Genomic DNA, 25,781 nt, shown 5'->3' on the forward strand with positions numbered 1-25,781 from the left:
TCTGGAAGTTTTCTTTTATAATTAAAACCTTTTCTTTTCCTCGAACTAAAACCAGTTTTCATTGAATACATTCGCTTATTCAATATTCACTCAGCAAAGTTTTGCGAGCCGCTTCTAAGCCAAGATACCCTGTGCTGATTTGTACGTTATTGCGTGTCACAAGGAAGTGCTATTGGGGATTCTTTAAAATTGGTGAAAAGTATATTGGGACAGATCTTTCTGTGTAAAGGAGGCTTCCATCTGGGTATAAATGCAGCCTAACTCAGATATTTCATCTGCTCTAACTCGGATATTTCAACAGTTCAAGGTCAATGGAAATCTGTAGGACAGCAACGATCTAAGCAATTCATCCATTCATTCAAGCCATTCATTCATTCTATGGTCGGACTGAGCCTCTACTCTAAGCAGTACACGCAGGTGGGTGCTGGTGCGCAAACATGTCTAAAGCACGGACCTTGCTTTCAAGGAGCTTCCAGTCTTAGAAGACAGGTGTGCAAGCTGCGAAGAGCAATTAAAAAGAGTGCTACGAGAGAAGTTCAAAAAAGAGAACCTCTGAAACACGTGGGGATCCAGTTTTGGAGGTAAAATTAATGACGTAAAGCTGTAAAATTTGGTTGTAAAACAAATATGTGAGGACGGACTTATCCAAGGGCTTGATTTGTTGAAGCTCTCAGTACAAGAGTCACCTTGGAGGCTATTAATTTATTCCAACAAGAATGCAAATCCCGACACTATCTACAGAGCAAGGGAGGTTTTTTCTCATTACCTCATGGTTATAGTTTGATTTTTGGCTAAAGGATAACATTGCCCCACTTGATTGCCTACCTTAATTATCAGCTCGAATGTGAATGTCTTTTTACTGTTTCAAATCCCCAATCTATCTTCAAAGAGCCAAGTTATGCCCCTATTTAAGAAATTCAAAAGAAAATGCATCCAGTTCTGAAGGGAATTTCTAAAGAATTTCAAAAATGCTTTAAGCAATGGCAGTGTCATTAGAATAAATTATTACTTTGAAGAAGAGAACATTCATTTGGACGGGTAAATGCTGGTATAACAGATTTGAAAGGAGTGTTCACACTTGATATTCACTACTTGAATACACTTGAAAGGACCAGCAGTGTAAAGCATTAGTAATTACCCTGTGGCTGGCCTGGCCCACTTAACCTCTCAAGAGTTCAGAGAAGAGGAACACACAAGAACCAGGGAGGGCAGAGCTGGCCCAGGAGGGAGGAGCCGTTTATATTGGATTGACAAGATTTTGACAAAATCAACAGTCTGGACTTTCTGCTATGGCTTTATTTGGATAAAATGGGAATAAGTTTGGCAAGTAGAATATTAGAAGCAGGGCTTAGAATCTGCCCCTAATTTAGATTGGATCGTCCTAACAAAATAGAGAACATTGTAGAATTTTCTTTTCTGGATCTTTTAGTAAAAGGATAGCCAACATTCTTGACTGCTTAACAACAGCCCCTCTGAGTGGTAGATAGGAATTCAATGACTTCAGAAAGCTCTGGACCTGTGATGGCTAATTTTATGTGTCAGTCTGGCTGGGGCATGGTGCTCCAACATTATTCTTGATATTTCTAAGAGAGTATTTTTGGATGAGATTAATATTTAAATTGGCAGGCTTTAGGTAAAACAGACTTGCCCCTACAATGTCAGTGCCCCTCTCCCATCAACTGAAGGCCTGAACAGAACAAAAGACTGACCTCCCTTGAGCAAGAGAAAATTCTGCACAGGTGGCCTTCAAACTTGAACTGCAATGTTCGCTCCGCCTGGGGACCCCTACCTGCTGCCCTCCTTTGCAGCTTTTGGGCTTATCTGCAGAACGGTGTGAGCCAATTAGTTAAAATGCAGTAAGTCTCTCTTTTTCTACACACATACACACACACACACACACACACACACCCCATTGGTTTGTTTCTTTAGAAAACCGTGAACAATACAGACTCCATCACAGAAATTGAGAAAATGTTTTACAAATTAATGAATCAGCTAAAACAAAGGAGAAAAAGCAATATATATATATATATATATATATATATATATATATACATACATGAAGGCACTTGAATAAAAGCACTGCCTATTACTGAGTAATAGAAAGACTTTTGCCGAAATGTGCTAAACTGGAGAAACTTCACTCAGTATATCCATATCCAAAGTACTTGGGTAAACCTGAAGATCATCTGTGACCTCTCCCAGGCTTTTGGAAGCAGTCCCTGAATCTTCTACACATCCTTTGTTGGCTTGCTCTTTGAATTCTCCTATCAACTAATTTCCCATTCTCCTTCTCATTTGGGAGACATCCTTGCCTGTTGTAGTTCCTGGAGCAGAGCCTCTCCAACCTGAATGTGCCTAGGAAACCCTTGGAAGTCTTGCTAAGCTGCACACTCTAATTCAGTAGGTCTGCGTTCTAACAAGTTCCTGGGTGATACAGAGGTTCGTCCTAGCACCCGGCTAGGTCCAGCTCAAACTTTATGAACCATGTGGGGATCTTGTCAGAAAAACAGAATCTCAGGCCCCGCCTGACTTACTGAGTCAGAATCCGTGTTCCCAAGATGCCCAGGTGGTGTGGGCAGGCCTGTTTTGAGGAGGAGCACATCTGTCTTGTCCAGATCTGGGCCCCGTCTGCTCTTTCTACAGTGGCAGGCAAGCTCCCATCTCTCTCGGTTTCTTACCTACCACCTGCACACTTGGCTTCTCCTCTCTCATTTGGGTACTAACTCCCTACCTGACCTCTCCCTCTCCTCCAGCTGGAGACTTCCTTCTTCACAGCAAAAGCTGGGTGTTTCTATCCGTGCTGTCCCTTCCCTCTGCCACCCACCTGTCGCTACTCCTTCACCTTGCGTTCCCTCTGTGTGTATATGTATGTGTGTATATACCCGGGAATTGGAAACAACCATTTAACATTTAGCCCGTTCAATACAACTAATAATACAAATTATTATACAATACATATTTGTATTATAATATACAAATATACTCATAATACATAAAATACAAATATACATATCTGTATTGTAATAATACAATTATACAAATTATACAAATTAATTCTCAAATTATTTGTTGATCAATTCAAAACTCTGTAAAAGGCATATTAGTAACCTGCATGTCTTAATTTCTCAATAATTAACTTTTTCTGGTAGGGATTACCTTGATTCTCTTTCCCCTGGAAAAAGAGGCCGGGATTTATGTAAGCTTCTGACCTGGTTCCTTTGCTCTGTTGCTGTAACCCACTACAGTGCATAGTCCTCCTGCACAGGGGAAGCCCAACTTCCCAGCATGGCCAGCAAGACCTTTGGCTCAGTGTTGAGCCCATGATGTCCCCTGCTCCCCAGTCCTTCCCTCTGCCTAGTGGCAGCTCTCCCTCTTCGCTTGCCTCCTAGGCATCCTTGAGAACTCAGATCAGGCATTTCCTGTTCTAGGATGAACTCCCCAAGCTCCCATAATATCCAGGCATTTCCCTTAATAGCATCCTACAGCTCGTTTTCCATGCACAGGCAGTGTTTGTTGAGGGAAAGAAGGAAGGGGGAAAAAATCATCTTAATCATTGAAAGGGATTGCCTCAAGCAACCCAAATTCAGAGGCAGGAAGAGCACTATAACGGTCGTGATAAAATGGACTTGTACCAAAAATCCATTTTGAAGCAGGAATGAAAGACTATAAAAAGAATGAGGCTCAGAATAGAAATCAGACAAAAGAGCAATACCTTAGGTTTATGTGGCTTTATAATTTATAAATTATTGTTAGAATTATTCATCTTTACCGCCCGGCAAGGCAGGCACTGGTATACTCATTTTACAGATAAATTGGGGCTCAGGGATAAGTATCTGCTGGATGCCAAAGTCCCCAGGTAGAAAGTACAAAGAGATCTCCCAGCTCCCGATTCGGTGTGTGGGCCACAATTTCACAGCTTGCCTAAGAGGGGACAAATGGATGATATTAATAAGAATTCACTTTTAAAATTCTATAGACTCCCTGCTCTGTTTTTTAAAAAAAATATTTTTCTTAAATTATGCTATGCCAATTAGCTCTGCCATTTTCAGACAGTAATCTGTTATTGGGTGTTATTTTCCTCATTTAGATGCCACTACTAAATCCCAATTTAGACTCATTTTTTTAATAACACCCACAGAACTCTACACCGTCTATGTGCTCCACCACCATCCATAGCTATCAAATTTGAGAGTCTAGAATGTGTTATATGTGTTCCATTATACGGACAGGATTCCTCTCAGAAAACTCTACTTTAGTTCTTAATTTTTAAGCAATACCTTGCATACGCACTCAGGATGTTTACTTTGATGCCTATTCTGTGTCCTTTGACAAACTCCTATTTTTAAACGTCACCTTCACCTAAGGTCCTACTTTCTCAAATAACCCTTTTGCAGAGAGGGAATAGTTGTAAATTGCTTTCTAAATATGTTGCCAGCAGTCTCTGATGAGTACTTCCTCTCTTTTCTTTACACCCAGGTGGCTAATAGCTGTGTCCTAGCCTAGAAGCATTCAATTTTACTAAGTGCCTACTATGTGTAAGGTAGTTGCCAAGAATATGAAGATAAAAGGTCCTCCACATTCTGGGAAAAACTGTCACACACACGCAGGGCCGGGAGGGACACAATTGAGTCTGTGGAGATAGAACAATTAACATTGTCCATCACAAAACGCAACGGTTTCTGCCAGAAACCTCTCCTGGTGAGGAGAAAGGTGTCATACACCCATCCCTGATCTTTCTTGTTTCCTTCTTAACGCAAAGATCTGTGACAACTTTGGCCACAGTCACTTAAGTTGAAAGTTAGGAAGAGGGGCGCTGGGTGGCTCAGTGGGTTGAAGCCTCTGCCTTCCGCTCAGGTCATGGTCCCAGGGTGCTGGGATCCAGCCCAGGTTCTCTGCTCTGTGGGGAGCCTGCTTCCCCCTCCCCATCTGCCTCCCCCTCTGCCTGCCTCTATGCCTACTTGTGATCTCCGTCTGTCAAATAAATAAAATCTTGAAAAAAAAAAAAAAGGTTAGGAAGAGATGAAAATTTGCGATTGCAAATCTGACAATACGACTTTCTCTTCAACCTACTCGTCTTTTTGCTTCTCTCTCCAGATAGATAAGACAATGCTCAGGAAAGCTCACTGTGAGCGAGGACTATAGGAATGCACGAAAGTAAGAATCCATATTACTGGGAACACGTCTCTGCTTTCCGCACCCGGCCCCCCAGCCTGCCTGATGAAGCGCTCGCCCTACACCTCCAGCACCTGTTCGCCCCCAAGCTGAGCTGCAGGAAGTGACCCGCGTCTCCATGGCGACGCGTCACAAAGCAGCCGGGAGCCCTGCGCAGTGCGCAGCACCCAGACCAGCTGCAACAGAGGGCACCGCCACGGCCTCTTTTGAGCAAGAATGGCACAGCCTGGGCCCGAGGCCGCGTGCCCCTCTCAGAGGGGCCACAAGATTCAGCCAAGTAAGGCTGCAGACCCTGCCGGCTGGCGGGGCGGAGGGGGGCGGGCTTTTTCCTGGAAACGGGTACACTAGAGCAAAGGCTGCTTTTGTCTGCAAGGGTGTTTGCCTCCCTCTTATGGGTGGGACTCAATTCATGATTAGTCTTGGAGTCAGAGAGAATGAAATGTTCATGACCTTGTCCTTCTACAGCCTTCGCCATAATTTCTGCAGATTCCCTCCCTAAAACATTCAGGTGTTTTTAACCCACCACCCCCCTCCAAGAAGTGCCTAGGAGGAGATGTCAGAAAGGAGGGAATAGTGCCTTTCCAGGAGAAGGAGGTCAAAGACAAAGAAGGTACAGAGGTCAGACGCTCTGAAAACAACAGACCCAGGGTAGACCTGACCCCCACGCAGTATCTAGGAATAGCACAGAAGGCAGGGCCCCTTAGTAGATCTGCAGAGGCAGCATGCCCCCACGTGGCTACAGCCAAGGCTGGGAACTTGGCATTCAGCTGCCACTTCCACCTAACCTTTGTTGATTTCTCTTTCAATGGAATTTTGCATTTAACAGAGGTAGAGCTTTTCGTGCTAATTTCGCATTCAAAGGCAGCCGGTTTACAAAGTCAGCTTTTTGTGTCAGTGGAGGGAGAGCCATTCTAGCTGTGACGCTAGTGGCCTGATTACTGTGTAGTCAGCTCCATTCCTGGTCTTTCTCATGGCAATAATCACCCACTGCAGCCCTCTAGCTGGGTAATTGTGGTTCCGTGGTGGCTACAGAGCAGTTGGGAACGGTTCAGCAGCAAAATCCCTAGAATTGTAGACCAGCCAGAAAGAACAAAATGCATATTTTCAGTCCATTCATCCCTTTGAAAATTAAGGATAGAAAACGAAAATACTTAATTCATACAAAATATATTGAAAACACTCTGTTTCTATATGATGACAAAGCGAAAAAGAGAGGCAGGGAGGAGGACCTCTTTCCCAGGCTTTCCCCACTACATTCCTTTTGAATCTCTTCCTCTCTTTCCAGCCACCTGTCTGGGTTTCTTTCACTGCTTCCTCTCCCCCTTCTTGTCTGGGGAATGTGAGAGTCCTTCAAGATTAGTTCTACTTGATTTATGTCCTCTGTATAGTGGTCATGTCCTACCAAAGGCTTCAAGTCTACCGAAATGTGCCATTGGATTTCTAATCTATCTCACTCACTCCTAATTTTTGACCCAAAGTATCCAGCTGCCTACCAAACAATTCCATTTGGATGTCACAGAAGGGCCTCGAACTAATATGTACAAAATGATACTCCTTGTCCTCCTAGACTTTGCAGGCCCATTAGGAGGGTGCCTGCTGCTCAAGGGAGAAGGGAGGGCAGCTTCATTGACACCTTACTTTGATCAGCAAGGCTCATTGATTCTGCCCCAACGATCCCCTTTCCATGGGCAAGTTTAACTCTTTCCTCCCCATCTTGGGGCTCTACCAGGCACTCTGTGCCACTCCATCTTCCACTGCTAAAAGTGTCATGCTCCAAAAGGTGGGACTGAGGTGTCACTGCCTAGCTTTGGTCCAAAAATAAGGTGAGGTTGGCAATGATTACCATGGGGTACTTGCTATTGAACTATATTACTAGATATGGGCTTGTAATTGCTGTTACTAGTCTGAAGGACCACCATTAATAACCATGAACGGATGGCTTGGAACAAAGGAAATTTATTGTTTCACATTCTGGAGGCCAGAAGTCCCAAATCAAGGTGCTGGCATGGCTGCATTTCCAACAGTAGCTCGGGGGCAGAAGGCTTTCTTGCTTCTTGCAGCTTCTGGGGGCTATCAGCCTTCTTGTGGACTCCTCACTGTGTCTGAACCTCAACGGTCACATTGCCTACTCTTCTGTGTGAAATCTCTCTCTGCCTCTTATGAGGGCAGTGAAATGGCCTTTAGGGCCCACCACTAATCCAGCATGATCTCCTCATCTCCAGCTGTGTCTGCAAAGGCCCCTTTTCCTTATTTGGTACCATTCCCAGGTTCTGGGGTTTGGACGTGGATGCATCTTTTGGGTCCCTGTTCAGCCTACTCAAAATGTTTGAATCCACCATTCCCTTTAATCCTCCCAGGTTCGCAAGGCGAACTTAGAATTATCAGGGACTGTTCATACCTGCCCACCTATTGGGCTATTGTGGAGGATACAACGAGTTTCTATATGCGGAAATGCTCTGTAAACTGTCATAGAATATGCACAGGCTAGTTACTATTTTATAATATTTTCAAAACCTCATAATACCTTTTCATAATTGTGAATACCTCCAGCGGTGGTAAAGTGCCAGGGTAAAGTGGGGCAAACCAGACCTCGCAGACCTGTCTTCTCCTGCCTCGCTCACATCGGGCCACTCGCCGGGTCTCAGACTTTCACATCTCATGCCCCTTCCTCTGAAAAATGCTTCACTTCACATCCTTCTGTGGTCCCTGTCCAGCTCCTACTTTAAGCCCTGGCTCAGAAGCTACCTATTCTATGAAGTACCTCCAGGACCCACCCTCGGTGCCCATTCTCTCATCCAGCCAGAAAGAATGGCACCTTCTGTGGGAACTCCCATGGCACATGGCAGAACAGCGAGTCTCTTAGCTTGTACTCACTGGAGATTCACTGTCTCCTTACTTACCTGGGGGTTCCCCAAGGCCAGGACAGGATCTCTCTGTCCTAGGGCCTACCAGGGAGCTTAGTCCATGGGAGGGGTTCAGGACTTGACTGTAGAAGGAACAGAAAATGAAAGAAGGTAGAAACAGGAAGACAGAATCCTGAGAGAGGTGGACACAGAGTTACAGGGGAAAACACCGAGGTACTTAATGAAAATGAAGGCAAAAGCAGGCAGTGGCACATTCTGGAAATCGGTGTTTTAGAATATTATGATTATAGATTTTAAAGTTATTATTTCTGTTAATGAAGAGGATTAATTCTAATAACATTGTATTTTCAGAAGCTGTGTCAATGGAAGTAGGAAGCACAGACACAGAGCTGACATAGACTTTCAGTAAAAAAAAGTCATTAAACAAAAAATTGCAGAAAGATGTACCAGCAATTGTGTATCTCGTCATTCTAGCCATCCAAGCAGGTTAGAATTAGGGAGAGGGAAGACCACGTGGTCTCTGGTCCTATAGGCAGATGGACTTGGCCTCTCCTGCACCTGATGCCTTCTGGAATAAGATCTTAGCAATAGGATAGGAGGCTGTCCTCAGGAAGTGGAAAGGCCCCAGATAGGGACACCTGGAGGTGGATCTGGCTTGCCCGTGTGATTGATGGGGAGATGTTACCTGGATGTTGTATTGCCAGGGTTTTTGAGGTCTGTTGTGGGTCTAGCAGGAAATTGGTCTGGCCTGGGTTAGTGCTGTTTGCTTTAGGAAGGAGAGAGTGAAATGATTTGTGGTCTCTGGGCAGAGGATCTTTCCTGAGCTTTCCAAGAGTCTCCCTCCAAGGTTCAAATCAGGTTAGGGGAAGGTTTCTTTTAAGAGCAGCTCTGCCTCCCAATTTCTTCCCACTTACTTGTCCATACTTGGAATTCTCTGAACGAAGAACGTTCAATTCTACAATTGGAACAAAATGCTTGAAAGCACGAAACGACTCTCACTAAAGCAGCGGCGTCAGAGAAGAACGTCGCTTCTTGTCGAGTGGCTTCTGGGCGGGGACATCGGGAGTGTGTGTGAGCAGCCGCACAGAGTGGAGCGTGCGGGGGCTAGACTTTTGTTAGACGGGGGAAGCTGGTGGAGGTGAATCCCAGCCAGAGAGAAGGCGGTGGGGAAACTGTCACGGAGCAGCAGGTCCAGCTGCCTGGCTGCCTGCAAGGGCCTGTTAAATTGGGAACAAGAGCTGGTTGGGAGATGAGGAGATGGGACAGAAAGAAACACACAGACAGCAAAATCTCAATGTTTGGTCAGAGCCCCATATGCTAGGCAGTGCATAGAGATTTTAGGACTCTTTGGGAACTGAAGATGTATTCGAGAAGAATACTTTATAGCAATTGTATTTAGGATGTGCAAGTGGGAACACCACAGACAATGAGGTGGCCGTGGGGGTCTAGTGGAGAGAAGCTAGACCCCAGACAACAGTGTATTCAGACATGAAGCTTCATGTCTGAATACACTTTTATTTATGTAAAAGCGTAACAGGTGAATTTCCCAGGTAGGAAGAATGAGAGAACAACTGAGCTAAATTTAAAATCTTTACTCCCAAGAAGTGGGGTGGCACTTTGTGGACAATGGGAGGTTGGGGCAGTTATATTCTGTTGTGAGCATGTGCCCCATGGTTAATTCTCTGTCTTTGTCTTTGTGGACCCAGTCCCCCACGTTTGCCATAGGCCATCCTTACCCCCTGCCTCCTGGAAATCCCTCCTTCCCGTGGCCTTCAGGACACCACGTACTCTTGCTGACTGCTCTCCTCTGCCGGCCTCCTCCTCTGATTCTCCTTCTCCCCAACCTTTTGACGCTCGTATGTCAAAGGCCTTTGGACTGGTCTCCTCCGGCCCTCCTCCTCTCTTGATCCCATCCACGCTCACCTGCGCTGTGGAATCTGGTGCCATCATGAGCAAGAATCCATTAGAGCTTCTCCTGATGAGTTGGAGGGCTTTCCCGTAGGACACCATTCCGTGACAGAGAGAAGATGATGAATTAGGAGGCCACTTTTGTAAAACAAGATGGTGAAAACTAAAACCCAATGTCAAAGTATTTATAAATCTCTAGGTTATTGTATCAGCAGATGTTAAAGCATGGAAAGAAACCAGCACTGTTGTTCACATGGGGTGGGAGGAGGGCTGAGGAGGAGAGTGACAATGAACAGAGGGAGGAAGGAGAGAGAAGAATGTGCCCAGGATAGAAAGGGACATGTGAACCTTGTGTAAAGTCATGTCATGTGTGTATAGTTGGATCTTCTACAATGCGTGGGAAGCTGGTCACTAAAGTCATAGTGGGCGCCTTAAAGTGATAGCAGGTCAAAAAACTCTCTGTTTTATATTTTTAGGTGTTTCCTGAACACTTTAAAATAGCATGTTTGAGTTATCGGGAAAAACAATGGACCTGTTTCTCTTTAGGGAGGAACTCAGATCATTGGATAGAGCTTTCCCCTTTCCTATGAGAGGCCACAAGTTGGCCGTTGTTCCTTTAGACTTTCAATCACTATCCAAAAATTGTTTTCTTTTGCAAAATTATTTTAATTATTAAAACAGCATATAATGGAAATATTCTGGTTTGCCACATTTCAAACTGGTTTGTCGTCTTTTTGGCAGGTGACACCACCTGGGATTCCTATGCCACCACCATGAGGACCGCATACACACCGAAGACCGGAGCCGTGCCTGCTTTAATTCGGTAGATCCCAATTTGTGTCAGGTTGATGTACACACCTTAAACTGTTCACCTGCTTTCTATTATTCCAAGTCCAAAGCCAAGAGAAAGAGTAATCAGAGAAGGCTTATAAAAATGTCCGCACGAAAAGCCTATTGCATGCACAGTGCTTCTCCAAGCACCAGATAGCCTCCTCCCTTAAGACAGTATCCAGACCACCTGCACATCCCCTGTTGGATCTCCTGCAAAAGAGTAGAGTATGGGTTGGCTTCCGTAGTCATTCCTTAGGAATGGCTTTGGGGTTTTTGAGGGTTATTTGGGAGAAATGATAATTGTAGTCAGAAATATCCTCTCTGGGGCACCTGGGTGGCTCAGTGGGTTAAAGCCTCTGCCTTCGGCTCAGGTCATGATCCCAGGGTCCTGGGATCGAGCCCCATATCGGGCTCCCTGCTCAGCTAGAAGCCTGCTTCTCCCTCTCCCACTCCCCCTGCTTGTGTTTCCTCTCTCACTGTGTCTCTCTGTCAAACAAATAAATAAAATCTTGGAAAAAATTTTTTTGAAAAAAAAAAAAAAAAAGACAGTATCCAGACCTCTTATAGGAGAACTAAGAAAAGGAACATATGGATCCTTCATAAAGTCACTGTAGGTCATGCTTTACAACAGAGCCAGTATATAGGTTAACGGAATTGTGCTACCTAAACATGGAGTATGAATCAAATCTATTACCTAGTACCTCGTAGGCAGGCGGTGACTATTGAATGAATGGCCAGATGAAGAACAGTTAGCACTTCTATCACCAATGCTGCTCTGGGAAGCTGGATGGCCATAACCCGCCCACCCTGACCTTCACTTCTCCACTTACCTCTTCCTCAGATGGCTTGCAGCTTCTCCATTTCCACCTGAATTGTGAGTGGTGAGAATTTCTGTCCATCAGCTGCCTCTTTAAGCTCGTTAGTGGGTGAGTGAGAGTGGGGACAGGACAGCCCTGTCATCATTCCTTGCATCCACGGTGGGTGGGAAATCGGCATGGAGACACTTCACCTGCCTGTGTGAACTGTTTCCAATAAAGAGGACCTTTTCACTCTAAGAGTTTGAGTTGTTGAGAAGTTAAATGGGGTATGGGCAAGACGTGGCTAAAGAGTCAGGCAGAAATGGGTTTTAGCCTCTGCTCCCTGCTCCTCCCCTTATTATCTCTTCTACCTTTGGCAGGTAACAAGCCATCTATGGCTCAGTTTTGTGGTTGGTGAAGTTGGCGTGAGGATCCCTGCCTCAGGTGGTGGTTCTGAGGATGAAATGAAGGCAATAGAACAGTGCCTAGCATCAAGAAGTTACTCAAAAAGTTTCATTAATTTTTCCCCCAGCATAATATCTGATAGACTTTCAAACACTACAGGCCCACAAGACTCTTGATGTCTGACTTCCTGGCTATCCCACTGAGTTACATTATGTCCTCTAACCGGGAGATTTATCATCTCATGGTAATGATCATGCCAGCTTCCCAGTCAGTAACAGTTGTCTCAAGAAGAAACATTTGGGCAAAAGCCAAAAACAAATGGGTACTAATGGAGTCTAGGTCAGTGGTCTTCAAATTCGCGTATTTTTTAAGTTCACGGAAAACTTTTCATTATAAATTCAAATGATTGTGAAAGACGAATTGCATAGCCCATCCTAAACATTGACATTTTAAACTAAAACTATAAAGTCATTAAAAAAATATATAGCCAATGGGTAACCTAAACACCTTAACTTACCGATACTTACTATGATCTTTTTAAAAAATACACAAACTCTTCTTCAATAGACCATTTATTTCATTCCTTTTGCTTCTTGAGCTCTTATTCCACTCCACTTCCTGCATAGACTCTTACCCTGCTGTAATATATTTTGTGTTTGAAAGCAATTTATTGATCACTGCATTATACTTTGCTGAAACTATTTTAGTATATTAATTAAAATTAATTTTTAAACATGTTATGTGACCCTAAGTATTGAGTTACCGTAATTATTTTTAGTACACAGTTGCTCAAAGCAATAAATATATTACAAATGTTAATAATTACTAAACACAAAAAGTAAGCTCTTTGGAATTGTAACTTAACGAGATAAATGTGACTGTTCTGTTTGCAATTAATTTATGTATCCAGTTTAAAGTGTTATTTTTGGAATGGAACTGCATTCAGCATCCATTTTTTTTCTGCTTCTCATGTTTATTTTTCAATTTTTAGATTCTAGTGTTGAGCAAACTGGTTCATGTAAATAAGTAGATGTGAATGAAAGGAATTAAGTGTGGTGTTGTCATTCAAGACTTTGAACTCTTTCTAAGTTATATGCCAGAAATTATAAGGTGGTTTTTATGACTGAGCAGCTGACAACTTGGTTGGGTTAGTCTTTTGGTTTTATCGAAAGGAAATAATTAGAAGATATGCCATCCAGTTATTGAGTTATTCCCTAACTCATTTTCGGAGAAGTATTCTGAAAAGCTACATCTTAATACGTGACTATTAAATTACATCAGTTGTTCTTTCACTTGGGAGAAACTTGTTTAATATATTTTTTCCAATTTTGTTGAGGAACAATTGACATACATCACTGTATAAGTTAAGACATACGGTGTGATGGTTTGATTTACATACATTGTGAAATGATTTCCACAATAGATTCAGCTCATACCCATCTTCTCTTATAGATACAAATGAAACATTTACTATGCATTTAATGAGAGAGAAAGTTCTACCTGTTGAAAATTAATTGATCTGGCAAGCGAGTATGTACTGCCATATGTCATTACATATTTTACAATATAGATAAAATGAGGAATGGCTGTATTGGATTAAATATTTCATAATATGTTTGGGTTAAAAAAAAGACTTAAGTACCCAATTGAATGATGGATACAAAAATCTGAAGGGAAAAAATAACAAAATTTTTGTGTATCGGTTTTACCTAGTGAACCTTTCAAATTTGCTATTCTGAGAAAAGATCCCAGTTGTGTTCCAAAGTATCAGCATTGCCATCCTGTACTACTTCACCTGTTCAGAGATACTCTTCTTTCTAGCTAATGACATGTGCTAGGGATTGTTTTTTTAAACTGAAAAAAATCTTTAACTTTAAATGTATGGGGAAAAGAGTCATTTGAAGCACTCTGTATTCTCTGCTCTCTTCTCAGAGGGTTCTCCTTAAAGAGGACTGAGCATTCTGTAATGGTTAGGAAATGAAAAACTAGACATTACTCTTAACCACAGAACTCTTCAGTGTACCTAAATTCAGGACATCCCCACACTGACCACATGTCCTGGTTAGAGAAATGCACTCCCGCTGTCTCCCCTTTCCCCATGCCCTCCTCACCCTCTCAGACCTCCAAAGGCAAACCCAAAGTAAGGGTATGGGATTTTAATGAAACTGAAGTGATCAAAGGCACATGAAGATTTTCCAAAGGCAACACAGCACAGGTAGCTTTAAGGGAGTTGATTTTCAGATCTCCATCTCTCAGTGTAGTCTTTCTTAACATGCCTCTGCCTGAAAATAAACCTCCATACCTACACAGGGGCTTTCTGTCCCCCATCTTTCTCTCTTCCTTGTATCATGGTTAGATATTATGACTTCACTTTCATTCAGGACCACAGTCCTACCTGAGCCTACACATCTGAACGGTAAGTAAAATAGTCCATCATCCAGATGTATCCCACTTCCCAGATGTTTGGTTTCTTAAAGACAGTACCTAGGCTGTCTTTAAAGAAACCCAGGCTTCTTTAAGTCCAACCCAGGATTCTTTAAAGAAAAAGCCAATATGAAATATTTTAGATGTACACAAAAAGAATATACAATAAATTCCTAGCCATTATCCACCTACAATAATCAACACATTGACACTTTTTATGTATACCTTCTACCCCGCCTTCCATCTGGATAATGTTGAAGCAAATTCCAGGCATTATATCGTTTTAATTCAAAATATTACTTTTATGTATCTCTAAAAGATAAGGGTGCCTTAAAAATATGCAACAATACCATTGTCTCAGCTAAAAAAAAAAAAAAAAATTCCTTAGTATCAAATGGCCAATCAGCAAATTTTCCCCAATGTCTCATAATTAAAAAAAACAAAAACGAGTCAGTTAGAAATTAAATCCAAATAAGTTCTACACATTGCACTTGGTGATGGTTTTTTAACCTCCTTTAATCCATAGGTTCCTCTTCTTTTTCTTTTCTGAGAGAATTTCTTTGTTGAAGAAACAGACATTGTTTTGGATTTTTCTGATTTCACCCCCACTCTGATGTTTAAAATATTCCTCTTTTCATGCATTTCCTATAATCTACTATTTCAAAGACTTCATCTGATTCAAGCTGGGTGTTTTGACAAAAATACCATATAGGTGTTATGTATGTCCATCCAGGGCACAAGAAAGCTGGTGGACCCTCTTCTTGAACTGTGAGTAGGAACTGGTGACCATTGCCTCAATGCATAATTTCATTACGGCCTTGCAAACTAGTGATATCCCAGTTCTTCTGTATCTTCCTTTTATTAAATTGAATACTTTCATAGAGAGAAACATTTCTTCACCAAGCATACGATTACACTGAAGAACTATTTATAGGGGAGGGTATCTGCTCTTTAAAAAAATTAATTGAAAAAATTACTGAATTTCAGATGGCTGTTCTTTTAAATTCCACTTTAGTCTTCCCATACGTTTGTGAAGAACTGTCCTAAGGCACAGGATTGTTTCTTTTCAAAGGAATCTGGAAATTAAATTATTTCTGGCACCAAGTTTTGAACCAGATAATCTTTAAAAAAAATGTTATAAACTAAAGTATTTGATATGTATACTGCTGTGAGATTTGGCATTTAATCCCTTATTCTGATTTCCACTATCTTTTCCCATAGCCAAAAAAGTATCAGAAGACTAGGATATACATATTCTCTTAGTGACCCTATTCCCAATCAGACACAGTACAATGATGAGTATGTTTGGAAATCACATTCTAAAGAAGATTTGGTTAAAATTGGGACTTCAAGAGGAATCAGAAAACACAAATGTCACCCCAGTCAAGTAAGCTAATATCTACATATCTATTTAATTTAATACTGTATCAGTAATCCATAAGAATGAGAGTCTAAATATATCCCAGATTCTTCATCTGTAGTTATGGTCCTTCTTATACTATTTTTTGCCTACCTTCTCACATTTATTTCTAACCATTTCTTCCTTATCCTCCAAATTTTTAAAAAGATTTTTTAAAAATTGAAATTCACAGGACATAACTTTAGCCATTTTAACATGAAGAATTCATTGACAATTAGTACATTCGTAATGTTCTGTAACTACCACATTTATCTCATTCCAAAACATTTCTATCATCCAAAAGGAAACCCCACACCCATTAAGAAATTACTTCCTGCTTCCTTCTTCCCTAGCCTCTGGCAATTACGAACCTACTTTCTGTCTCTGTGGATGACCTATTCTGTATATTTTACGGAGAATCATACAATGTTGACCCTTCATGTTTGATTTCTACACTTAGTATAATGTTTTCTATGTTCATCTACCCTGTATCATCTATCAGTGCTTCATTCTTTTTTATGGTTTCCTTTTATGGTTGAATAATTCTCTATTGTATGTGTATACCACAGTTTGTTCATTCATTTTTCCATTGACGGACATCTGGGTTGTTTCCACCTTTTGGTTATTGTCAATAATGCTGGCACTCACAAGTATTTGTGTTTGGCATTATGCATTCTCAAACTCCAAGATCTTTTGTCATCTTGTTTATCTAGAATCCCTTCTCCTGTCCACCGAAGAAACGTATGCATTCTTTAAGATTCAGCTTAAAGAGAGCTGTCTCTAATTCCCTTCTTCTCTAGATGTAAATAGACTCTCTTCTGGGCACTATATACCTTTCTTCTACCATAGAAAGCAATGCTCAAGGATTTCATTTACTTGGCTTTCCCTTGGAAAGGCACCTGGACGCATTCAATAGACATTAAGTGGTAGAATGGGAAGGATTTGGTGACTGAAAAGATCTAAAAGACAAGGAAGAGAAAAGAATGAAGGATAACGTTCCTGTTTTTGGCTTGGATGGCTGGGTGTAAGCTGTTGTTGTTTGCTGAGCTGGAACGTGGGAAGGACCAAGTTTGGTGGGAAAGGGCATGGGAGAAATGTGAGTTCAGCTGAAGACATGTTGATTGAAAATTTGTCCAACGAGCAATTGCATGTACAGGTCTGGAGTCTGTGTGGGAGAGGAGAGCTGTAGATGTAGACTTGGGAGTCATTAGAACATACATACCCCATTTAACTTGGTTCTTCATGGCACCCATTTATTTTAATGAATTTACCCCTTAAATATCTGCCTTGAGATCTTAAAATTAAAGAAAAGCAATTAGTTACAATATTATACCGTGCATGTATACATACACACACACACATACACACACAAGCATTTATTTTCCCTTTAGGTGTATTGACGGCTCCCAGCCAAGGAGAGCTAGAGTGATTGGGTGTCCTGTGCATTCTCAGCCAATGGGCATAGTGAGGCAGATGGCCCTGTACACTTTCAAACAATGAGGGTTCCACACCAGGCCGCAGCCGCTCCAGCACGTGAATGCTCTTCCCCTCGACCTGGATTGAGGGCGTGCTGCATTGTTTACTCTACTGAGCCCTCTTGCTCTGCCATTTATTGTTTTTGTTGAATGGTTTTGACTGTGGCTCAGGGCCTGAACTAGGATGAGACTAGCAGATGCTCCCGCTCTGCTAACAGACAGGATTTGCTTCTAAAGAACAGTTGTCCTGGGAGTTAAAATGTAGACTAGGGTTGGGAGCTCCTTCCAGGAAAGGGTGGTGAGAGGGGCGCCTGGGTGGCTCAGTGGGCTAAAGCCTCTGCCTTCAGCTCAGGTCATGATCCCAGGGTGCTGGGCTTGAGCCCCGGGCTCTCTGCTCAGCAGGGAGCCTGCTTCCCCTTCCTTCTCTGCCTGCCTCTCTGCCTACTTGTGATCTCTGTCTATCGAATAAATTAAAAAAAAAAAGGGGGTGGGGCTGGTGAGAAACAAGGACCAGCTGATATATTGGTGACAATAGGGATGCATCCAAGTGTGGGCAGTCAGGTGGAAAACAGGCTAGGGGTGGGTGAGTGTTGCCTCAGAGGACTAGCACTACCAGGATGAGGATATAGATGTGTGTGCCTGATGAAGCCCTGGGTTCAACATCCCTAGGTTTGAGGTACAGGGTGAAGAAAGAAGCTGTAAATTGAGACAAAGGAGCAGCCCCAGAGGAAAGCCTGAAAGATGTGGTATCTGAAATGCCTGGGAAAGGGACACACGAGTGTTCCATCGTCATATAACTTATCTCTGCTATCTGCGGAGTGTCCCACCAGAAGTCACTGGGGACTGTGAGTCCCATTCAGGATATTGGAAAAAAAACAACTTAGCTGGGCTTGCCAGTGACTGGGAGGGCAAAGTCTTCAGGCAGTGGATAGTTATGTATACTACCTATTGATTTACTTATGTCAGCAACCAATATTTACTGAGTGCCTAGTATGGGCCAGACTCTCTTCTGAGCCTGGGGATGGAGCAGTGAACAAAACAGGAAAACACCCCTATCTTTGTGGAGCTTACACTTTAGTTGGGGAGACGACATCTGATTATAAATATAACACCCAGGCAGACTGTAATGTGCCATAAAAGATTAGAAAGTGATAGTTTTATGGGAAAAAATGAAGACAGTAAAGGGGATCTAGAGTGGAGTGGGTGGGGGAAGGGCTTGCAATTTGGGGTGGGATAATTTGGGGATGTGTTGTTTAGATGGTGACATTCACACTAAGACTTGAAGGGGGTGAGAGAGAATAGCCATGCTGATATCTGGGAGAGAACCTCTCTCTCTTTCAAAGGCAAAACCTTAAGACAGGAGCATGTCTGGTGTTTTAAGGAATTGGGAAGAAGTCCTTGTGGATGGAGTGTGATGGATAAGGGAGAAGGAGAAGGAGGTGAGGACAGAAAACAAAGAGGAGGAGGGGTTTCGGAGGGAATGAGGGATAGAGGTGTGCTGAGTTGGGGGAAGTAAATCATGTAAGACTCCTATAGGCCATTGCACATGGACTGTGACAATGACTCTGAAACATATGAGGAGCCCCTGCAGGATTCTGAGAAGAGGGGTCACGTGATTATACTTTAATAGGAGTGCCCTGGCCAAGAGTAGACTATCAGAGAGTAGATGTGGAAGCTGAGATACTGGTTAGGAGGCAAACGCAATAATCCAGGAGGTAAATGCTGATGGCTCAGTCAGACTAGGGTGTTAGGAGTGGTTGGGAGAAATGGTTAAATTCTAAATATATTTCATAGGCAAATAAGGTTTTCTGATGTAAAGAATGTGGAATGGGAAGCAAAGAGATGGACCAAGAATGACTCCAGGGATTTAGGTCTACAGAGTGGCAAAATTGGAGGGATCATTAATTGAAATGTAGAATATTCAAGACTGAGGGGTATGCTCAGGGGTTCAGGCGTGGGAATGTGGAGTTAGAGGTATCTAAGCTTCTTTTTTTTTTAAATATTTTATTTATTTATCTGACAGAGAGAAATCACAAGTAGATGGAGAAGCAGGCAGAGAGAGAGAGAGGGAAGCAGGCTCCCTGCTGAGCAGAGATCCCGATAAGGGGCTCGATCCCAGGACCCTGAGATCATGACCTGAGCCGAAGGCAGCGGCTTAACCCACTGAGCCACCCAGGCGCCCCGAGGTATCTAAGCTTCTAAGAGCACATCTACAGGAAGACGTTGATATAGGGATCTGAGTTGAAGGAGAGGTCTAAGCTATAGATAAGTAAGAGTCTTTGTATGTGAAATAAAATGAGACTGGATGAGATCATTAAGCTAGAAAAGAGAAGAGGTTCAAGGACCAAACCTTGGAGCGCTTCACTTTTAAGAGGCCAGTGAGAGAAGCAGCGAAAGGGACTGAAGAAGGGGCAGCAAGTTGTGAAGGAGAAAACCCAACAGAGTGTGTTGTACTAGAAGCCAAGTGAACAAAATGAAGAAAAAGGACTGACCATTGTGTGAAATGCTGCTGGCAGGTCAAAGAAGATGAGGATAGAGTTGGCCATTGATTTTAGCAGAATGGAGTTCCTTGGTTGCCTTGACAAGAGCAGTTGTGGTGGAAGAATGCTTGGTTAGTGTGAGATGGAAAGCTTCTTGGGGAACTGGCTGAGTCTAGATTTGGGGTGGAAATGTGCAAGATGAGTCTGGAACATCTTGTCATGCCACATAGCAAAAAAAAAAAAAAAACCCCAAAAAAACTACTGGAGTTATATTAAAATTAAAGAAGTACCTACAGGCCAAAAATGATTTGAGCTTCTATAAGGATAATATATGCAATAGATTGAAACACATCGAATATGCTTAGATCTGTGAGTTCTGTAAACACACACACACAAACTGGTGACACTTTCAGAGGATGATAAAAACCAATTCATTATCTTAAAAACTGACAAAGGGGGAAAGATCAAGCTTTTCTTTCTGCCTTATCTATATGAACTATGCCACTGGTAAGCTAAATGGTAGATGAGGGAAAATGTCTCTTTATGAGCATGTTCTAGCTAATAAATGAAAAATAAGTGATGGAATATCACCCCTTTGTATCCATTAATCTAGGCATTAAGCATCAATAGCTGCTAACATCACACAAAGAGAAACAGCTCTATGTTATGGTCCTTCTTGCCACATACAGTCTTGCCAAAGGGATTTGTCCCATGTGGAAGTCAGTCTGGATCTAGCTGCCAATTACAGGAAATACAGGGAACAGAGGAACTTGGTATCCTGAATAATGTGTAGACATTCCACACAATCCAGAGTGTGGGAACCTCTTCACATCAAATGGCATTTTTTCTTCAATAGATTATAAGGGAAAGAAGGGAACGGGGAGGGACCCTGAAGATTAAAAGGCACTTTAAAGACACATTTTGGGGACAGGGAATATATGTAACTATTTTGGGGGAATTTCAGTAAAAGGCAGACTGAGTAACACCTTAATAACTAGAAGGGAAGATAGGGTGAAGAGAGAGTTTTCCTTTCTAAGAGAAATGAAGGCAAGCTTGGATATTGGCAACCATGACCCCAAACAGAGGGAGAAATGGAAGTTGCAAGAGAGGAGTGAGAATTTTGGGGGTCATGGGCCAGTGTGGGCTAAATGCAGTGGACTGTGGTGTACCAGACACAGTGGGCCCTGCTAAAAGCATCTGCTGCTCCATTCCCATCACAGCATAAGTGAGTGCAGATGTGGTGGCTGGGTGGTGTGGTGGGCTGTGTGTGGAGGTTCTCATCAGAGGGCTTCAGTTTTCTCAGGGAAGTAGGAAGCAAGGTTATGAGAGAGTGGGATATGGAAAGAGGTGCTGGAGGTTTCAAGTTTCATGATCATAAAATTTCTTTGCAGACAAAGACAAAGAGAGAGCCTGCCCTCTGCCCTCCTACATGCTCATTCTGAGGCCTCCATGGGTGGCTGAGTGTGTCTCGAAACTTAGGGCTCTGAGGGGAGGCAGCAGCTATCTGCTTGGGCACTTAGAGCCAAAGCTAGCATGAGTCTTCTCCTCTGGTCTTGGCTGGAGATTTCTGTTTGCAAGTACAACTCTTTGGACTTTGCAATCACTTTTTCTTGTCTCAATATGAAAAAGTCAAAGAAATTACAAAGTACCTGTGTTACAGCTGTGTAAATTGTTGGTTCCTGTTGACAAGGCTCCTGCAAACAATGCAGTGTGGTAGCGTGGTGTAAAGGGCCCAGAGGAATATGTACACACAGATATTCAGAGTCTTCATTCAATTCGGGAACCCATATGGATTTTCTTAAAAACTGTGTTTGTATTCATAGGACATCTTTTCCTGGACACTACCTCAAGGTCAACCAGCGGCATCAATAAAGAGCTATCTCCCTTGGAAAATCACTGCTACAGAGGAAGAGGTTAGGAAGGCAATATCAAATCAGTTTGTTTCCAATACTAGAAGAGATTTTGTGGACAAAGCAAAAGGTAAACGTGTTCATTTTTCTCCTTTTCCTGGTTACGTGTTGTGCACTGGAGTTGCTGTGGTGAACACCCCAGATGCGGTGTCTTCTTTCAAGGAACTCACAATATAGACACAGAAAAAGGCAATATGGTAAACAAAGACAGTCAAGTATGAAAAGGTGCACCACGTGGAAAATGCTGTGGGTACACGCAATAGGACATGTAGCCTGAAGGGACAGCCTTCCTGGGCCTGAGAAATGAGGATGGAAGAACCTGGAGAAGATGAAGTGGTCAAGTTAAACATGCTGTTTCCAGTCATTGTTATTTTTAAAAATTGAAACGTACTTCTATTAAACTAATGCATGTATACAGTGAAATCAAATAATAGCATAAGGGCTTATTACCAAATAACAGCCATTCTTTGACCCTATTGATAATCAGTTCAATCCTTTTAACTGTTTCTTATGTAATCCTCTATATTTTAAAATTATATGCATATACTGCTATTTTCTTTTTAAGATTTTATTTATTTATTTAACAAAGACATAGCAAGAGAGGAAACACAAGCAGGGGGAGTGGAAGAGGGAGAGGCAGGCTTCTAGCTGAGCAGGGAACCTGAAGCAGGGCTTGATCCCAGGACCCTGGGATCATGACCGAAGCCAAAGGCAGACGCTAACGCCTGAGCCACCCAGGCGCCCCTATACTGCTATTTTTGATTCATCAATTTTAGACATTATTATTATTGACTTCCTGTTATGGTGGTTAAGGATTTGGCTTTCCTGTAACTCTTTCTCACACCCCTTCCATCCATTCTCTCAAAAATTATATTACAAATTCTTGCTTAATTCATTGCTAATATTTATATTATGATGATAGGAAGATATGATTATGTAAACATTCACCACTGAGCCAGGTGGTACTTTATGATTGTTTCCTTTCCTTTACATTTTTTTTTTAATTTTGTTTTTTAACCAGAATTAATAATTGCCTCTTTTTTTTTTTTTTTTAATATGCTTAGTCTTCTATGTCCCTATCACTACTTTTTTCCAAATACTTTGTCACATACTTACCAGGATTTTTTCCAAACACAGTTTCAAACATTCTACCACTTCCAGTAGTTTTCCTACAGGTCATCTTTCAGACACCCTTCATCATTTTCCTCTAACCTAGACTAGTTGTTTTGTGGGTTTGCTGACCAACTGTGCCCCGGGACTTCCTTTTTCATCATTCTGGAAATTTCTTTGGCCTCTGCCTGCATAGGATCTTATTTCCTCTTCTTCATTCTTATCCCTCTTCCCTGGCTTTGCTGAACCACATCTTCCAGTAGTTTCCTAAGAAAGAGTGCATGGGAGGAACTTTTTTGAGTGTATGCTTCCCAATTTGGAAATCTCCTTTTCTCTTCCTTATATTTGTCTGATAGTTTGACTGGATATAAAATTCTAGGATGATAATCTCTTTCCCTAAGAATCCATTCCTCCAAATGTCTTCTAGCATCCAGGATTTCTTTTGTAGAAGACTGATGTCATTTTGATTCCTGAGCCTGTTGTATTTTTTTTTTTTTTCTGAACGCACATAAGATCCTTTCTTTATGCCTGACATTCTAAATTTCACAACTGTATGCATTAGTAATAATCTTTTGCCAATGATTATGTTGGACATTCAAGGGCTCTAGAAGCTATAGTCATGTCCTTCAATTCTGGGCATTGTTTCCTGCATAGTTCCTTCCTACTTTTTTCCCATCTCTTTTTTCTGTTCTCTTCTGGGACTCTTATTTGTTAGATTGATCCTCCAATTTTCTTATCTTTTCTCTCCTGTATCTTTCTCTTTGTATTTTTCTTCTGCTAACTTGAAAAATTCTTTACCTTTTAATGTAATTCTACTGTTGAGTTTTTAGTGTCCAATCTCTTGTCCTCCTTCTTGCTAATTTTTTTGTTCAATGAATAAAATTAATAAGGATATTTACTGCAATATATAGACCCCCTGCCCTCAACATGATTATTTTTTTAAATAGCATTCTGTTTTTATTTTATATATGTAGTAATTCTTACAAATTTTAGGATATTTATGATATACTTAATTTTCAACATTTTCATCTATTTCTTGCTTTGTCTCTATTTTCTCTGAATGTTTTAATGGCCTAATGAAAATCTGATCTTTTCAAATTTACAAGAGAGCAGAGGCAGATTTACTGTGATGCTTATGAAACTTGTCTCAATTCTGTGGACAATTCTGTTTCTTGAAGTGAGTATATGGAAAATATTAATCTCTAAGGTTCACCTTAGATACTCAAGGGAGATACTCAAATCTGATTGGAAGCTATATATAGAAAGGTTGCTTGTTAACTGGTGCTTGTTTTAGGTGATTAGGTGAAAGCTTTTGGTTGGGAAACCTGCAAATGCCTGAATTTTAGGTGAGTTTCTCCAGGAAGACAAACACTTGGCTGTTGGCATTCTGAGAGTAGGATTGGGGAGGTAACTGGGATCTTTTTGCTTGCTGTGCAGATTCTCACCGAACCCTTCTTTTTCCTTTTTAGCATCCCACTATTCCCACCTCCCACTGTGCCTGATGTTGTAGCATCCCAAACTTCTTTGGTTCAGATTTGCACCTAATAAAGTTCTGGTTAGGAAAGGACAGTCAAATGACTCATGAAGTTAAGAACATGATGCAGGAACTCTATTCACTCCGTATGTAAACTTTCACCAGGCCTCTTGTTTTCAGCCTGAGCTGCAGTATCTGCCTTTCCCTGCACCTGTTACAGAAACCTGTTGGGGTTCTGTAGTGTGGCTGAGCTCACTGTTTCGTTATAGTCTTCGGCAGTCACTTAGTTTTAGCTTCCTCTAATTTGCTAATTAATTCGAAACATCTGTATTTGACTTACATCTTCTAAAAATGTGTTGACCTCTATCTATCATTCTGGTGAACTTTGGAGAAGGAGGAGTAAAATATAATATAGATGATCTTTTATGAATCTAAATTGGATCATAGTATCCTGTTGCTTTATTTCACTGGCTTTGCATTGCACTTTGAATAAAATCCAACCTTCCCTTTTTTCTGTTCATTCTGTCATACAAGGCTGGCCTGGACCTTGCTTCCTTCCTCACTGTTCTTTCTCACTCCATCTTCCTCATTCACCAGGCTCCAGTCTCATGGAGTCTCATCTTAAACTCCTATAAGATGCCATTTCCCCCCCCACCTTCAGCCAGTGTGCAGGCTGCCCCCCTTTGCCTGCATTGTTCTTCTTCCAGCTCCTTCTGTGATTTTACTGTGTCATTATGTAGATGCCAGCTTAAATGTCACCTTGCCTGTGAGAGATTTCCTTACTATTTTATCTGAAGAGGTGTGCTGCCCTCTCATTGGTTACCTTCTAGCTCCTTGCACTTTGCAGTCATTTGTTTACTGATTCTTATTTTTTTGTTGTTTTTGTTTTGCTCTTTCTTCCACTATTCAGCGGGTGCCCCAAAGGCCTTTATTCACTCAGAATCTAGTGCAATATATATAGTCCAGTCCAGGTGTATAGGAGATGCTCTGCAAATATTTGCTGAATGACGGAAAAAAAAATATATTGGAAGTGCACTTTTTGAAGTTAGAGGAGTATAGAATCAAAAGACCTCCATACTTCAGATAAACATTAAGGGTGAGGGGAAGACATTTGAAATGTCAGCATTCTTAAAAGATGTCTTCGAGCTTCTAATCAAAGTCCTTTCAGTGTGTGCAAATTATCATTTCCCCATGTGTAGATAAATACCCAAGACCTGCCAAGAGTCTCTACTAAATCTCTCAGCTCCATCTGCTTCTCTTCCTCCCCAAAGCCACTGCTATCCATGTCTCCTCCTTGTATGACCTCTAATCCAGCTCCCTTTCCAGTTTTGTTGCCTCCAATTCATAGCCCATCCTATAGCCATAGTGAGTTTCCAGATGTGCAAATTGATATCACCTTCCAGTTGAGAACCCTTCATTGACTCCCCATTGTCCTCAGGATAAAAGCTAAATGCTTTAATGTGAGTCTGTACAATCTGGTCCCTGCCTGCCATGCCAGCATTCTCAACCTCGACAACCCCCACTCTCCC

At 41.9% G+C, this 25,781-nt stretch overlaps 1 protein-coding gene across 1 annotated transcript in view; it reads left to right on the forward strand.

Moving 5' to 3' along the window:
* Positions 1-5,391: 5,391 nt before the first annotated feature.
* TEX26 (testis expressed 26) overlaps positions 5,392-25,781 on the forward strand; it is a 31,332-nt gene continuing 10,942 nt past the window's right edge. Inside the window, exons 1-4 of the mRNA XM_044250656.1 lie at positions 5,392-5,452; positions 10,689-10,770; positions 15,626-15,791; positions 21,582-21,738. Coding sequence (XP_044106591.1) covers positions 5,392-5,452; positions 10,689-10,770; positions 15,626-15,791; positions 21,582-21,738 — 466 coding nt within the window. The remainder of the gene's footprint in view (positions 5,453-10,688; positions 10,771-15,625; positions 15,792-21,581; positions 21,739-25,781) is intronic.

Source organism: Neovison vison, chromosome 5, assembly GCF_020171115.1.
Source record: "Neovison vison isolate M4711 chromosome 5, ASM_NN_V1, whole genome shotgun sequence".
In the NCBI taxonomy this organism is placed as follows: domain Eukaryota; kingdom Metazoa; phylum Chordata; class Mammalia; order Carnivora; family Mustelidae; genus Neogale; species Neogale vison.